General features: G+C 31.7%; 1 protein-coding gene across 2 annotated transcripts in view; it reads left to right on the top strand.

The window, feature by feature from the left end:
• Window positions 1-18,555, top strand: part of LOC118200699 (uncharacterized) — a 249,500-nt gene that overhangs the window by 75,150 nt on the left and 155,795 nt on the right. For both annotated transcript variants that reach the window (XM_085823472.1, XM_085823471.1), the window contains exons 11-15: window positions 88-195; window positions 3,684-3,841; window positions 4,280-4,381; window positions 13,432-13,582; window positions 17,854-18,011. In XM_085823472.1, the coding sequence (XP_085679598.1) occupies window positions 88-195; window positions 3,684-3,841; window positions 4,280-4,381; window positions 13,432-13,582; window positions 17,854-18,011 (677 nt within the window). The remainder of the gene's footprint in view (window positions 1-87; window positions 196-3,683; window positions 3,842-4,279; window positions 4,382-13,431; window positions 13,583-17,853; window positions 18,012-18,555) is intronic.

The following is an 18,555-nucleotide window of genomic DNA, read 5'->3' as shown; positions in this document are numbered from 1 at the left end:
CAAAAAGCATTTGGTTTTGGTTCTTTTCAATAATGTTCTTTCAAACAAAATTTGTATTGTGTTAAATTACAACATTATTCCTTATAGGATTATGAAAAAATGCTTGAAGAAAGAAATGATGCCAAGAGAATAAGCAATTCATTAGAACGGGAAAATTCTAGATTAAAATCGCAAGTTTTAGATTTGAACCGACAGGTTTGTATACTTTAGTCTTTTAATTTTATAAAAATCACCCTCTTGCATTTTGATGTAAATAATTATTGATAAAATTAAAATAAGCATACAAATTTTGTATTTTTTATAATTCTATAATTGTATTTTTTATAATATTTTATAATTTATTCTTAGAAGCATGAAGATATATTTTTTACTATTTTTATCTAATGTGATAGCCTTAAGGCTATATGCTGGTTGTAATTTTAGACAATATATTTTAATGATAAACAAAAATAATAGAAGATAAAAATTTTTATTTATTTTATTATCCTGATTCAGAAATAACAGCATATTTGAAGTTCAGAAAAAAGTGGGTTTTGTGAGTTGATCTGCCTTATCTGATGAATGAATTGAATTTTAGGTATAAGACAGTGTTAATAAAAGCAAGTAAAGTTGCTAACAATGATGAGTTAGTGATTTTTATTGTAAATTATTTTTTGTTACTTACATTAGTAAATACTTTTAGAATTTTTAAATAGTAACTAATTTTAGAACCAAACAGACTAATGAATGATTGGTTAGATCCAGTTCTGTTTCATAATGAGTTTTCATCATTGATATGTATTGATATTTTTTAGATTTAGTATATTTTCTTAAAATTATGATGATTCCCATGTGCTTATGGAATTATGTAGCATACACAAACAGGAATAGCAGAAACATTAGTTAAGAAAATATGCATATCAAATTCCTAATTAAAATAGAATTTAAGAGGAGCTATGTCTCCTACCTATCAAATGAAGCTAAGAGAAAGGTCTGGAAGTGTCTTACTAGTTCAAAGCCAGTTATTCCAGATTTTCCTCGTCCCTGTAGCCATGGCATTATTTTGTCTTTTGACTGGGCATGTTTGTCTGAATGCCCATCTTTTTAAAATTCAACTTACGGACTCTTTTGTCTGTACTGTTTGTAACTCTGGACGGACCATGAATAAGGACCATATTGATGAATGTACTGCACTATTATCTTTTAATTCTATTGTTCTTAAGTATTGGGAAGCAAGGTCAAGGCAAATATCTTAGTAGCAAATATCTGGCATTTGTATCAATAAATAAATATTACATTTTTGAAGCATTTTCTTTCACCCAGCAATGAAAGATGGCAGATTTTTATTATGAAAAAAGCATAGATATTTGTGATTCAGCATCTTTTATGGCATAAGTGTATTTAAATCATGTCAAGCTGAAATTCCTTTCAAGAGATTATTGTGAGAGGAGAAGGGATACTAGACTTTTAGGATCTGTTTCCTAATGTGCTGTCAATCGAAGTTGAGATGGAGCTCAGACAGATAGTGTTTTGAGCTTTGCCTAAACTAAACAATTGAATCCAATCAACAATCAGTGCTTTTAAAATGTATACATTTATTGTGGTCAGATATACTGGCTGTTATTGTTTATCAGCCGGTGCTGCATTTTGTCTCACATGTATCGAGTTGGAAATTTTGAGATATTCTGAAAATCAGTTTATGTGTTAAGCTTTCACTTTATTTGTGATAAAATTATGTGTTGACTGCAAAATTTATTGATTAAATTGTTGCTTTTTACATTTTCTAGCATATATATTGTTACGAAATGTACAGGCCCAGTAAGTAGCTTCCCTGCAAAGCAGTTTTAGGGTTGCCATAAAATGACAGGGAAGGTAGAATTTCCACATTCAGCCAGAAATCGCCCATTTGGCGACAAAATTGTCGATATACCATGGACGGATGGAGAACCTTCTGGAACTAATTCTTACCGGTTTAGCCCAGAATGTTCTTGAACGCAAGCCGAAAGCTATACAAACCCTGCTGGTCCGCAGTCAGTTAGTGTATGTGTCTCGTCGAGAGTGCCTCGTAAAGTGCGAGATAGTATCGAGTTGGTGTCTCGTCTAGCGAGTCAGTGTCTCGTCTAGTGAGTCAATCGAATTGACACCCGGGCAGAGTGCCGAGTGGGTCGTCGAGTGCACCAAAAGGGTCTCGTAGTGTATCGCTGTTAGTGCATCATCAAGAGAGCGTGTTGATCTCCGGGAACGACTGAACCGAAGAGTCGGGAGCTGTGCTCTGAGTGTCGTCGAGTGCATCGCGAGTTGTAGCGTGGAGAGTCTCGAGAGTATGTGGAGTTCCAAGAATGACCAAGCAGAGTCGGGAGCTGTACTCTAGTGCTTTGCCGTGAAGCTGTCTCCACCATGATAGCCTGATAACCTGGAGGCTGTGTCGCTGATCATGTCAGCGTGTTTATATAGTAGTTCATTAACGACTGTAAAAACGTGTTTTGGAGCTGTCCTTTGTTCGATGGTTTTACCGAACTACCAGCGGTTTGCAGCTGAGGATGGTAGTTCGGTAAAGCCATCAAAACTAGTCCTGTAAAAATTTTGAAAACATAACGCTGATTTTTGTTGTTTGACTTCTGAATTAGTATTTATTTGACGTATTATTGTGTCTTAATTATTTGTTGCTCTGTCAAGGAAAGGGAATAACCATTGGTCACATGTTGCATTATTCAAAGTAAATGTTTTAGCCTATTTTATTTTAGTAAGCTGATAACTTAGTCATTAATAATGCTCTTAGATAAACAGTTTGATAACATAAAACTCATATTCTTAAATCATACACAGTCAAACTTCAAAAAAGGCTTTAGCCAGATATTGAAGAAAATCTTACAAGTAAGAGGGCATTGATTTTCTGCCTTGGAAGTTTCATGAATTCAGGAACTTTCTATATGTTGAACTGTACTTTAAAAGTTTGACATATAAATACAATTTGGATATTATTCTAATAGTCCTTGCTTTGTGTTGACTCCATAGTTGATTTTGTCTTTAATCCTGTTGTGTAGGTATCAGATTTCTTATCGCTCAGTTGTATGCTTTTGATACAGTACAAAGTCCGTAATCCGTACTTGTCGGGACTTCGGCGATTCCGGATTCTAGATCATCAATTTAAATCTGGTAAGATGGCATGCAGAAATTATACAATTAAAAATATGAAACCGTAATTTATGAAATAAAGAGCAATTAGGATCTAAAGGGTATCAAAATTCACAAAAAAAAAAAAAAAAAAAAAAAAAAGCTTACTATTTACTTGTATACTTTATTAAACATTTCTTTCAAGGTAAGTTGTTTGCTTCGTTTTTTGTGCTAAATGTGCATGCGTAAATGCATTACGTGCAGGAAAAGAAATTATAATCTAAACAGTATCAAAATTTACACACGCACACACACACACACACACACACAAAAAAAAAAACTTAATATTTATTTATTTACTTTATTAAACATTTTTTTTCAATGCAAGTTGTTTAGTTTTTTGTGCTAAACGCGCATGTATTACATTAAGTTCGTGTGCATAAAGCATACAAAAAAAAGTTTGTGGCTTTAAGGTCCGGATTATAGATCATTCCAGATAATGGACGTCCGGATTACGGACTTTGTACTGTATTTGTAATTAAGGTCACTTATTTTGTTTCATGATTAGTTAAATTTTATCAATTTTACAGGTCCAGGTTTTACTGAAGGAAATTGAAGAAGCTAGAGGGAGAACAATTCTTGAGCACAGAGACAATGATAAATCACACGAGGAAGAAGAGGAGGAAGTGACATCCACTGATGACATTACCGCTGATAAAGTTATATCTCGGCATTTAGTAACTTTCAAGTTAGTTTCACAAGCTTGGAAGATATATTATCATAAATATTTCTGATATTACCTCATAGAAGTATATAAATTTCACACTGCAGTATTTCTTAACTGTTGCAGAATTTTTATAAGTTGTTTTCAAATTTAAATGTTTTGTGTATTCATAGAGACATTACTCAAAATAATGCATTGTATACTGAGCCAGGCTGTATCAAACTATCAACTGATAAAAAGAGAATCAGTACTACGAGTATAATGCAGCATTAATTTTCAAATACCCAAATGTTACATAATTAAGCATTTAACTTTCACTGGAAACAAATGCCTTCAAAATTCAAATGCTCCACAAAAATTTTAAAGTCAGATTTCTGTATATAATTTATTAAACAGTACTTTCTTTTTTATTAGCTAATGTTCTTTGTAATTATTTTTATAAACTTATAAATTATATTACAGAGATATTGTAGAAATACAGAGGAAAAATCAGCAGCTCCTGATGGTAATAAGAGATCTGAGTAAGCAACACGAGGAGATGGAAAAGAAACTTTCATCTGACATGTGAGTTTATTTTATGATTTTAAAATTTGTGGAATTTTATTTATTTTTTAATTAATTTTACTCAAAAGTCTGTACTAAATTTTATTACTATTGTACATTTAAATTGCATTTATAAATATTGAACTTAAAGGCAGGCTTGCTAAGTTTTGTGCTAAGAAGGAAACAACTGAAAGAAAATAGGTTTTGTCCACTTAAAATGGAAGAAACTGACTTTAATATTTAATTTTAAAGTCAGGAAACAACTGAAAGAAAATAGGTTTTGTCCACTTAAAATGGAAGAAACTGACTTTAATATTTAATTTAATATAATAAACTGACTGTAATTTTAATATTTTGATTATGTGTATAATTTAATTAGTTAAATTATAACCATTTTTAATAATATATGTCTGCATGAAATTTTTTTAGGTACTTTAGCTCATTATGTTTGTATAATTTTAGTATATTTTTGGTATTTTATTTTTAAATGTTAATACCATATTCACAATAAATTTATAAATATGGTATTGCAAGGCAAGTTGGCAACTAGTTGAAAATTGGAAGTGATATTTCTTTTTTGATATTCTTGACTTCTGGGTATAAATGATAATCTTGCTAAGTTAGTAGTGACTGCATTTTGTCATTATTATGTCCTTGATTATTTAAATAGTGCCAAGATTGTCAATAAATTACAAACTAGCACCAAATAACCAGCCATTCTGTGGCCTTGTCACATCTATTATTTTAAGCAGAATAAGAAATATCTACAAGAATTTAATTTTTTCCAACATTAGTTTGAGCAGAAGATTTCTGGTCATAAGAGTTGTATTCAGCAGTCTGTTTTGTATACATAGCCACAATATTTTATAATACTGTATAAAAAATTGCACTGACTGCTATATTTTGCAAAGGAGAGGAAACTATCTGAGGTTTCTTCTGAGGTATCTGAAACTATCTAAGTTTTGTTTCTGTGTATTATACATCTGGGAGGAACATGCTATCTTCATTACAATTTTTGAAATTTCAAAAAGATAAAATGCCTTTTTCTTGGAAGAATGATATAGCATCCTCTACATGGCTTGATAAACCAAAAGCTGTTAACCGTTTTAGGAAGGAAGAAAGAAAAGTTTGATAAAAATGTGTCCTTTATCAAAATTCTTAATATGACAAACGGTGAAAATGGTTAGGACTGGTTAGGACATTCATTTGGTGACGGTTTGAAATATGCTTTGGTGATTTCTTGATAATTGGACATTTAAATCAGGAGGGGACTGTAATAAGTAAGAAGTTTTATTGCAGAAACTGAAAATATTTAATGCACTGAATTGGTCTCATCTAGAGCAAATTAAATCTACATCACTACATCATGCCATTATGACATAGAGTAATGAAACAGTTTTTTTTTTTAATGCAGTATTGTAATTTGGAATTTATAAATCCAAAAGAAGAGATAATTTGCTGGCTGAATTTGGAAAACCACTTGAATTCTGAGACACATTACAAAGTGAGAAATTTCAAAAATTGCACTTTATGCATTCCATTCTAATACATCGCAGGATTTAGTATATCATGAGTTGTATCAGGATAATAAGATGCAAGAAATAATAAATTAGAAAATAAGTAAGCTTCACTTATAAAAGTTTTCTAAATTGTATTGATCATTTTCTAATTGGGGAGATCATTCATCATAGAGGCAAAAAAATTTATTGAAGTTTATCACATTAGTAAATAAATAAGAATTCTGCTATACTTTTTACTGAAATTGGATGGGAAGAATTATTTATTTGCTTTATTAATTAATTTTATTGTAGAAATAATAAAATAATTTTAAGAAATAAGAACTGAACTATGAAATAAATTAATAAATTGTAAGCTTCAGTAACATGTGTCATCCATGAAGACATTAAATTATTGAATCTCGATGATCGTCTATTAAAAAATTATAAAATAATCTTGTTCCCCTAATATGCAAGGTTAGTAATTTCATTAAGTTTATTTGTGTTGCAGCGTTTTGCTCTCATGATCCAGTGCTAAGTCATGAATCAGGATTTGGGAAACACTGTTTCTTTCGGCCAATAAATTGTCTGCCTGTCTGTGAGATCTTATTTCCCTAAGTGCAGCTCGCATATTGTTTTTGTATTCTTGCAAACACTAACTGTAACTTTTACGCTTTGCTTTTTACTGTGTTGTGTTTTAAAGTTGAAATCGCTGAATAAAAGTTGAATTATGGTCCGCTCACAAAGATGTATTCTTATGTTTATTAATTTAAATTTAAGATACCACAATGGAACATAATATTTGTTCCGCAATACGCCGGAGCTACGAGAAAAAGGCCCGTTTGTGAATAAGTATTCTGCATCTTCATGATGTTGTAGATAATGCACTTTCGGTTTAGAATTCTCAAGAGTTGCGCAATGGATACAGTGTAGGAGGCTAGAGAAAACGTTAACGCATTTCAATTGCATTTGACATTTCTTTATTGCTGCTTTATTGAGATTAAAGTACAGTACAAAGTCCATAATCCGGACTCGTTGGGACTTAGGCGATTCCAAATTAAGGGTTTTTCCGGATTATAGATCATCAATTTAAATCTGGTAAGATGGCATGAAGAAATTATACAATTCAAATATGAAACCATAATTTATGAAATAAAGAGCAATTCTGATCTAAAAGGTATCAATAAAAGCTTAATATTTATTTATTTACTTTCAAAATGTCAGATATAGGAAAAAAATAGAAGAGAGTTTTGAAAACACGGTTAACGAAATTCACTGAGAAAATAGATTATGATAGCTTAGACAATGCTGAGGCAGAATTAATTTTAGAAAAATGTAAAATCTTTAAAGAAGATTTCAAATCTCTGTTTAGCAAAATTTATACAAATGGTGATGATGATAATATAGACACTTTTGTTGAGGAGGAACAGTTGATTTTAGAGAAAATTGAGAAGGTTCACTTAAAAATTATTTGTAAGTTAAAGATTGGCAAGGTCGTAAATGCAAATGGCGACAAACCTGCTGTATCTGAATCAATCTCTGAAAGTTTAAAGTTATCAAAATTATCTTTACCAACATTTAGCAGAAATTTAACCGAATGGATAACATTTAAAAATTTATTTAACGCTAGTGTTCGCTACGATCCAAATCCTTCTGGAACTCGCAAATTACAATATTTAAAGAGTTCTTTGAAAAATGATGCTTATCGTATTATTCAGTCAATTCCCATAGCTAATCAAAATTTCAGTATTGCTTGGAATATACTTGAAGAAAGATTTTCTAATAAAAGAGAAAAAATATTTGCTTATATCAAAAGAATTCTTAACGTTTCACAAATACAAACGGAATCTGCATCCTCGATGTTAAATTTAGTACATAATGTAAACGAAATAACTCGCTCATTTGAAATATTATATCAAAAGATAAATAATTTTAGCGATACTTTGTTGATGTATATTATTTTGCAAAAACTTTATGTTTCGACAAAGTTGTGGTGGGAGCGTCAATTAAACTAAGTCGAAATATCAAAGTTGAATGAATTGATAGAATTTTTGAAGAATTACGCTAGAACATTACAGAACAGTAAACCTTTAATTAGTAAAACGCATAAATCAGATAAACCAGTGTATAATAGGGTTACTTCTCTGATTTCTAATTCTACTTGCTTATTTTGTAAAGAAGATAATTTTTTACACAAGTGTTCTAATTTTTTAAACTTAGCTGTGCAAAAAAAGAATAGAGTTTGTTAAGACTTATAAACTGTGTTTTAATTGCTTGTCTAATTCCCACAAAGTTAAAATGTGTAAGTGCAAATACTTGTAAACATTGTTTTAAGCATTTTGCATTTAGAAAATAATTTCAAACCAAAAAATGCATCAAATTTCCCTTCAGAAATTTGTTCTGAAATCAAAAATAAAAACAGAAAACAACTTGAGTGATGTTTCTCCAACTGTTTGTGCAACGAACTCTGAAAATTGCCATTTTGGAGCTCATGCTAATGGCAAACTTAGTCATGTACTTTTGTGTACTGCTTTAATTAAGGTTCAAAACTCAAAAAATAAATTCATAAATTGTAGATATTTACTAGATTCAGGTAGTGAAAAATCATTCATTCGTCGGAAAACAGCTATCAATTTAGGATTGAGCATAAAGGATTCAAGATATTAGTGTCATGCATAGAAACCTTCAATACAACTACTACAGGAGAAGCTGGACTTGTTGTTTACATTTCATTTTAATACTAGCTACAGAATTTCTAGACAAAATTACAGGAAATATTCCGAGTGTAACATTACCTTTGAATTTATATTAAAACTTCCAAGATTTAACTTAAGCAGATCCTACATTTCATGAATCGGGAGAAATTGATATTTTGCTGGGAGTTAACATATTCCTTACTTTAATCAATGGAGAAGTAATTAAAAGGGTAAAAAATCTTCCATTTTCATTTTGTTCTAAGTTAGGATGGGTAATTGCTGGAACTACACATTTTGAATTCCCATACTCTAAGCAAGTTTCAGTCAATACGCTAAATGTAAACACGGAGGAATTAGTTAAATCATTTTGGGATTTTTAACAAATTCCCACATCAAAAAATTTAACTAAAGAGGAAAGATTGTGTGAAAACCATTTTGTGGAAAATCACATCCATAGTGAAAATGGTCGTTACTCAGTAAAATTGCCATTCAAGCCTAAAAGAAACGAGTTAGGTAATTCCAGACCATCAGCTTTTTGCAACTTTCTTAGTCTGGAATAAAAATTAATAAAAACTACTGAAGTATATCAACAATATAAAGATTTCATGTCCGAATATTTATCACTTGGACACATGGAAGAATTATCCGATGATAATCTAGATAAAGTAAATGAGCATTACTACACACCTCATCATCATGTGCTAAAGGATGCTAAAGGAATCGAGTCTTACCACAAAACTATGCATCGTTTTCAATGCTAGTGCCAAAACTACATCAAAGATATCACTTAATGACACACTAATGAATGTCCCAAGGTACAAGATGACTTATTTACTATTCTTTTGAGGTTTAGATGCTATCCCATAGCCATTACTAGCAACTTATTGAAAATGTATCGACAAGTTCAAATGATGTTCAAATGACATGATGAAGATCGTGATTACCAAAAAATATTGTGGAGAGATGATCCATTCAAGCCAATTAAAACTTACAGGTTGTGCACAGTTACGTATGGCAGTACTTCAGCTTCATATCTGGCTACTCACATACTCAAACAACTGACAATTGACGAAGGTGCTAAATTTCCAAAAGCAGCTGAGATAATGTTACATAATTGTTATATTGATGATATCTTATTTGGTTGACACTCAAGAGAACGTAGTAGAGTTAATTTCACAACTGAGTGACCTTTTATAAAAAGGTAGCTTTCAATTGCATAAATGGTGTACAAATGATTGCTCGATTTTAAAAACTGCATTGAATGCTCAGAATGCTAATTCTTCATGCACAATTTCTGATATTAAATTAATAAAATTATTGGGTTTGGAGTGGTATCCAATGCACGACGAGTTTACTTGTTACGAGGGCATTTCGAAAAGTAAAGATACACCGTACGCCGGAGGAAAAGAAAAGTTTTGGTAAGCAGGTTGGCAACACAGGTGTTAACGTTGAACCGTTAGCTTTCTCCTCGCGGTCGTTCGGCATTTCAACATTGATTCTGGTTGGAGTAGGTCGTGATTAAAATGGCTGATCCGATTCAGAATCCTGCCAAATGCGAAGTGCGCTCCGGCATATGATTTCTTCATGCAAAAGGTCAGCGACCAGCGGATATTCGCAAAGAAATTGTTTCTGTTTATGGGAACATTATCAATCGATAAAATGTAACAAAATGGTGTCATCATTTCTCTGAAGGTAGGACCGATATTCATTACTAGCAAAGAACAGGTCGGCCATCTGTGATCTCTGATGTCCTTCTTCAGATAGTTTTGTCATGGATACAATCAGAACACACACACTGACACCTTCATAGCCAACCGTGTTTCAGAAATTCAGTTTTACCATCATCACATTGGAATCACATGAGAGGAAAAGAGAATCCTGCTGATTGCGCATCAAGAGGTCTTTTGCCTTCAGAACTTTCTACTCATGACTTATGGTGGGCAGGTCCTCAGTAGCTTAATTCAAATAATATTCCATTCTCTATCAACTTACCATTTTCAGAAGAGTCTTTAAAAGAACAATGAAAAATTGTTTCTTGTCTCTAAAAGAACAATGAAAAATTGTTTCTTCTCAAATTCCAGTCCTTAATGAAGTTTCATCATTCTTGAAACTTAAAAAGAATCATCGCAAGGTGTTTTCGGTTTGCGAATAATTCAGCTAAATCTACCACAACAAGGATTAAGGGTTACCTTAAAATCAAAGAATTGCAATACGCTAAAAATGCAGTTGTTAGACTAGTTCAAAGGGATGAGTTTTTGAATGAATATAATCTTCTGAAGAAGAACCAGCCGTTAAACTCAAATAATAAGACCCTTTCTTTGAATCCCTTTATCAGTAAGAATGGACTTGTACGCGTCAGAGAAAGATTAAGACAAGCCAACATTGCGCAGGACAGAAAATGCAGTATAAAGTCTGTTATCAGGACATCCATAATCCGGACTTCAAAGCTACAAACTTTGCACGTATAATGGACGGTATAAGCTAGGCTAAAATTGTCTAAGGCATTTCAATTAATATTGCAGATTGCACTGTTCCTTAATCTTCTAAATGGATCCGACTTATTATTTTTTGCAGACTGTTAGAACAATTTTATAAAAATTAAGCTTGAACTTTTGATTATGTCAAAAAGAGTTTCCAATTCTGGAGCTGCCAAGGATCTACAAAGTGAAAGCATGTTTCGATGTCCGTTAAACAAAAAGTGGAATTGCTGCAAAAAATGGATAAAGGCTTATCCGTCTCAAAATTAAGCGAGAAGTATGGCATTGGAAAGTCCACTATATATGACACAAAAAAAAGGAACTTTTTGAATTTTTTGTGGAAGCATCTTAAACAACTTACATTGAAAGAAATGTTTAATGACATAAACAAATAAATATTAAGCTTTTTTTTTTGTAAATATTGATACCCTTTAGATCATAATTATGCTTTATTCCATAAAGTACGATTTCATATTTTTAATTGTATAATTTCTGCATGCCATCTTACCACATTTAAATTGATGATCTATAATCCGGAAAAACCCCTAATCCGGAAACGCCAAAGTCCCGATGAGTCCGGATTACGGACTTATTTATACTGTATCCTATTTTGTTGCCTAAGAAACATCACATAACCCTGATTATAGTGAATCATTTTCATGAATCCCACCTTTATGCTGGCCACCTGCTATTGCTTTCGGTGATTAGAAGAAAATATTGGATAATCCATGCTAGGTCAGTTATAAGACAACAGATTTGGAAATGTGTAAGATGTCATTGTGTACGTGCTGAAATATATACCCAGATAATGTCGGACTTACCATCGTCTAGAGTCGTTCTTGTCAAAGGTTTTCTCCAAGGTTGGAATTGACTATGCTTGGGCCCTTTCAAGTGAAGCCTAGGCAAGGTTGAGGAGTAAAACTAATGAAACGCTACATATGTGTATTCGTGTGTTTTACTACAAGAGCTATACATATTGAATTAGTTGGTAATCTAACATCAGAATCATTTATTGCCGCTTTGAAGCACTTTGTATCTCGAAGAGGAAAACCAGTGGAAGTTTTTCCTAGCTCAGATAATATTGTGCGTATCGTGAAGCTCAAAACTGCCATCAGAGTTTTCAAAAGTCCAGTTCACAAACTTAGTGTTTTTGCCTATCAGTGCTTAAGTTTTTTTTTCGTAAAGCATTATAGCTTTGTACTTTGCTTTAAATATAAGTAATTATGTTTCTGAATTGTATCAAGGCTTCTGTGCATCTGTTTTGAGAACAGTTTAGTCTCATTTCATAATTTCATATTATGCTTTCTTGTAGATATTTTAATAAAACCTTTTTTGAATAATTTAATATTGTTATGATAATTTTGTTTTCGAAAAGGTATTTAGATCTGAAACGATGTTTTAATGTTGGGCGGAATGTTTCGGCCAGCAAATCGTCTGCCTGTCTGTGAGATCTTATTTCGCCAAGCGCAGTTCGCTTGCACAGCTCGCATTTTATTTTTGCATTCTTGCAAACGCTAACTGTATCTTTCATGCTTTGCTTTTTGCTGTGTTGTGTTCTAAAGTTGAAATCGCTGAATAAAAGTTGAATGACAGTCTGTTTGCAAAGATGTATTCTTATGTTTATTAATTTAAATGTAAGATACCGTTACACAACAGTGTTCTAACATGCTTAGAAATCTTTGTACATTTTTGGAATCTGAACCTTGATGAAACATTGGGATTAATGTACAGGTTGACTACATGGAAAGATAAGTCATTTTTGTTATGTACATATGAGCTATATTTTTAAAATGTTTTAAATCCAAGTTTGACTTGAGCCATCATCATGGATAGTTTAAAATCTTCTTCAAAATAGGTCTTTTCCAAGTTGTCATATTTTCCTTATTTTGTTCCACTGCTGTAAGTACGCAAATACTTTACACAGTCTTTTTTTTTTTCGGGGGTGGGGTCAAACTATCTGTATTCATTTTGAATGTTATTTGAATTAAGGCCCAATTTAATTAAGACACAATAACACACCGAATAAATACTAATTCAGAAGTCAAACAACAAAAATCAGCGTTATATTTTCAAAATTTTTATAGGACTAGTTTCGATGGTTTTACCAAACCACCATCCTCAGCTGCAAAATTTTTTGCGGTTAAAATTGCATTTTTGCGGTTTTGCAGCTGAGGATGGTGGTTCGGTTAAACCATCGAAACTAGTCCTGTAAAAATTTTGAAAATATAACGCTGATTTTTGTTGTTTGACTTCTGAATTAGTAAGGCCCAATTTATCATGTATAAATTTTCTTGAAACTGTACTCTCACAGTTTGCAGTTATTATTTGTGGTTTTATACATTTTATGGTAGTGCAGTATAGGTACCAAATAGTTTATTGTAACATTATTTCTATTCTTTCAGCTCCATGAAATTTGAAAAAGATATTGCTACGCTTTCTAGCCAATTAGAAGATTTACAAAAGAAAAGAGCAAAGCAATCTGAAATGCTTGAAACTATTGTTCGCCAGAGAGATATGTATCGAGTACTGCTGACAAGTCAAGGTTTTTCAGAAGTAGGTTTTTGAATTTATCCTTTTCATATAATTAACTTATAAGATGAAATTTCTGTATTATGAATAAATTGGTACTTGCATATTAACACAACCACTTTGGCGCAATTTAGGCAATTTTTTATAGATGTTAAAAGTTAATTATCAGGTGCAAGTTTGTGCTTTTGTGAATTCTTAAAAAGATCCCTAAACTATCAATATTTATTGTAAGTCACCAGACATTATCAGCTTGTGAAAAGGAAACATACTTTAACAGTTTAAATTTTAAATATTAAATAAGGATTATGGGGTACTTTAAAAAACTTACCATTCTTCGAACCTTTTTGTAATTTTTTGTGCTGTTTTTCTGCGCAAGTAAGCCAATGTGTTACTGCTTTAAAAAAATCAGAGAATTGCTGAGGCTTGGCATTGCACAAACTTTGGAAATACCAGCTATATACCAAATACACATCCTCATTGTTCTGTTTGGCAATTTTGTGCCAAAATTCTGTACTCCTGCATTAATTTTACCATAGTTTCTTCCAAGGCTAACAAATTCTGCAATTGCATATTTTAAAATTTAAAGGAAAATAGTATCAGGATTTGCATATGAAAACTGTTAAAACTTAAAAGAAAGGAAATAAAATGGCGATATTGCTTGACTGAAAAATTATTACGAGTGTAGTTGACTGAAGAATGGCCATGGTTGTCAAAGTTTGGCACGTTCTGAAAATTTGAGGAATTCCACTAAGGTGCTTATGATAACATACAAGTAACTAAAATGTGTAATATTTCTTTCGTAAGTTTATAATTCTTTTAACCATGAAATTTAGTGTGAAAATCATTTTGTTATTAGATAATAATGTTCATTTCTATAACTATGAAAATTTGCAAAATATAAAGGATATGTAATTTTTATCAAAAGAATTTATTCATGAAATTTTTATGTGTGTGTATGTGAAGCATCAGTGAATTCCGAATGTGTAGTTGAGAAATCCTAAATAATAGAAACAATGATAAAACTTGTAAATGCAATAAAAATAAATGAGATAAAATACAAATAAAATGCAGCTTGTTAAGCATAACACAAAGAGGAAGAAAATGTTGTACTACTAAAAATGTCCTAGTTCATCTAGCACATAAGTAGTGACAAAATAACTTTTCTTCCCCTTTCTGTTAAGTGACTTGAGCTTAACTATCTGCAATTTTATTTGTACTTTATTTGGTGTAAATTTTTTTTTTTTGTTTTTGTTTCAGTGCTCTTCAACTTTGTTTTTGAATTTGTCATCTTTTCCATCATTCATTCCCTACCTAGCTTGTCTTCAGCACTATGTTAATTTAATTAATTCAGTGAAATTATATGAGAAAGAACAGCCATTTTTGTTATGCAGAAAGTTAATCTTGTTGTAATCAGTTGTCAACTACTTTTGACAAACTGTCAGAATCCATTGATAGAGGCAGTTTGGTGATAATTATAATTTATATTATTAAGTATGAAAACTTAATTACCTCTTTATTGTTAAAAGGACATGATAAATACCTTATAATGGCAGTGTCTGAGTTCTAAAAGAGATCTTCATATGTTGAATAACACACACTTTAATTTTGCCAGCATTTTTGCATCTTGGCATGCACATCACATAAAAACATTGAATGAAAATATATATTCACCAGCTATTCTTTACTACAGCACTTTATATATATATATATATATGTAATAGATTATGTAGTAGAACGCAGGTGGTTGTATCCACAATGAACGGGTAGAATTTTGATGCCATAGAATGCTGAAACGCCGATCCACAAAGAATAAGAAATTTGGCAGTCAAGGTATATTTAATTTAACTTTTATTTCAGTAAACATGTTGTGGCCACAATCAAGTTGGCACATTAATTGTGCTATTCGAAAAAGTTTACATTTTTTATAACTTTGTAGCAAGAAAGCAGCAGCAGACAGACAGCAGTCTAGCTAGGCTGAAGCGTGGAAAGCAAGGTGTTATGTTCAGAGTGAAATTTTAATTCATACTGAGTTAGTTTTGGTTCTCAATGCATTTTGATTAGATGGTTAATATTGCTGTAAAATTACTATTGGCTGTTTGAGTTTTAGGTCCATTTACATTATCATAATTATGTAAGAATCATGTGACATAGAATAGTCTTGAAATGATGCAATGCAGAGAGCTCATAAATATAAAATGTATGGTCTAGGTGACCTAACTCGACATTTTCTACATACAGATACCAGAACAAGCCTAGCTAACTAAACTGAGGAAGGCCTGACAACAACAACAAAAAAAAAAAAGTTAATAGTCTGTCACTCAGTGGAGATCCTAGCGTCATCTGCTGAGGGAAAAAAAAGTACTTTAACTGGATTGCTAACACTTGCCTTAAAATGATTGTTTTCAACTCTTGCTGTTATAGGGCTATTTCCAATCAACATATTTGCAAAAATTGAAAAATGTCTGATCTTAATAAAGAACCTTACTCTCAAGGAATGTAAAAAATATGAACAAAAAAGATATTGACAAAACATATTAAAAATTCTTCATTGAGGTAAGTTCTTCTTGCCACAGAAATATGATTCATTTTTTAACAAAGAATATCTAAAAAAATGAGGACATAAATTGGTAATTGGAATGGTTGAGTTTCTTTAATCACAGGATATGGTTATTTTTCAAATTATATATTTGTTGAATACAGCAGAGTTCCAAAAGATTTTTATTGAATTTAATAGAAATGGTAGATAGTCTAATGTTTTTAAAATTTGTGGACTAAAAAAATTCTTGAAAATTTGAATTCAAGTTCAGGTCAGAGTCGAGTTTGTTTTAAATCACTTTAGCTGTAATGATAATGCAGTTGTGTCAGATTTAGAACGTATTATGAAACTGAACATAATTGTATATCAAACTCAGTATAATGCATTTGAACTGTATAACATATGCATTAGAAAGACAAATCATTATATGCATCTGTGATGTAACCTTGTAAATGAGCACGTTGGCCCCAGTGATTTGCTAGACTTGTGGATGTCATCACTACCACAAAATATAATATCAGAGCTTTGATTGGCATGCCAAAAATTATTATTATCACTAAAGGTAGCAATCTAAGTAGTTTTGATCATAGGCAAATTATTAGCACTCTAAAAACTGGTTGTTAAATATGAGCAACCACAGAACTGCTGAGCATGTCGTACAATACTCTGGAATAGGAGCAATATAAAATTGGATAAAGCGATGTAAATTGTGCAAAATGTGGCCATAAACCAGCAATTGATGCTGAGGTGCTCAGAGACTTAACTTGCTTTATATTAATGGCAATAAGTGCAGCCTTATATCATATTATGACAAATTTTAATGCAGGTGCTTCATCCAGCTTCTGCACAAGGATTGTTTATTGATAACTGGTACAGCTTGGTTAGAATAAATAATACCCATGTCAAGTTCCAATTCTAGCTGGAAGGCGTTGATTACTGTGCTTGCATATTGCCAAATCGCTTCACCATTAGACAGTCAAAGACTGAAAACTTGAAATCTGCTTCAATGAATTAAGATTCCAGCTGCTGCATGCAGATGATAAAGTTTGTGTGTGCTATAAACCACATGAAGCACTGCATCCATTGGAAGAGACAGGCACTGTACAGGCTAGTATTGGTGGCACAACTGTTGAGGACATCTTTATTTGTCCTCATTGGATCTCTCATCCTGCTGGATAGAATATTAATGCGTGTTTTGTTGAAATTCTGGCTGATTATTTACATCCTTTCATGCACTTGTGTTCCCATAAGTATGTGGTTAATTAACGAAGAGCAGTAGGCTCTTTCATGTGCATGAAGTACCACTTCATGAATCACAAATTGTTGAAGAATGGTACGAGTGAGGTTAGAATACTTATCTGACTTCCAAGGTCCTCAGATATGAATTCTCTGGAGCAACTTTGTGATGAGTTGCAATGGTCTCGTCACTATACCTGCAATGGATCCATCGTATATACTTCGCTGGATTTTTGGTGGAAACTGCAGGACTGTTGAGTGCCAATATCAGCATTGTGCTTTCAGCATCTCATCATATTCCTTTCCATTCTTATTGCTGCTGTTATTCATGCAAAAGATGAAGTGGTGCAGTATTGACCAGTGTGTGTAATAATTTCAATCCATATGTAAGATTTTTCGTTATTGTAAAGAGTATTATTATTATTACTTGATTGTATTATTTAGTGATTTCTTTATTGTTAATAATATTCGGTTGTATGATTTTATTATAATGTAAAAATAATTTTATATTTTCATTTTGTAGTCACTTCTTGGTCAGCCTGAAGGTTCCTTATCATTCTTGCAAAATAATTCTAGTCCATTTTCACCTGGTGATTCGCGACTGAAAGAAACAAAAAGTGCCATGAATCAGCTACAGGCAGAATTCACCAATTATAAAAAAGAGAAAGCTCAAAATGAAAAGTATGTGTAGTGCTATTTGTCTATTTCTATATAAATGAAAATCAATAGTTTATCTCTCTTTAAAAGTAATGTGTAATTTTAATATATTAACCTTGTCCTTTTTTTGTGCGTAATTATGTAAAATTATTTAATAATAATTTCATCAATACTATAATTTCTATTCCATTTTTTACTCAAAAAATATATTTTTAAATAATTTGACTGTATATTTTATAGTAATCGTTAAGAGATTTTCTTATTTTTTGTGTTAAATGGTCGTCAGTTGAGAAAGTAGCGTCTCAACAAATACAGGGACCCTAACAAAAGATTCTTTTAACTATGGCTTTAATTTGCCTATGTAAAATGCAACAGAAATGCTATTCTTGTGGTACAATAGGAAATAATCCATATTACAACATTTAGTCTTTTTCGTTCATGTGCAATTACAACATTTAGTCTTTTTCATTCATATGCAATTACAAATTTTTGTTTCACTAATGACTGAGCCTCCAATATGCAGGGTTGGCTATCTATGGATTAAAATTAAAGATATTGCTTAATGTTA

This window comes from Stegodyphus dumicola, chromosome 9 (genome assembly GCF_044657685.1).
Source record: "Stegodyphus dumicola isolate Sdum_Otavi_A_Nest chromosome 9, ASM4465768v1".
Classification (NCBI taxonomy): Eukaryota; Metazoa; Arthropoda; class Arachnida; order Araneae; family Eresidae; genus Stegodyphus; species Stegodyphus dumicola.
This window is presented reverse-complemented; position numbering and strand designations above follow the sequence as displayed.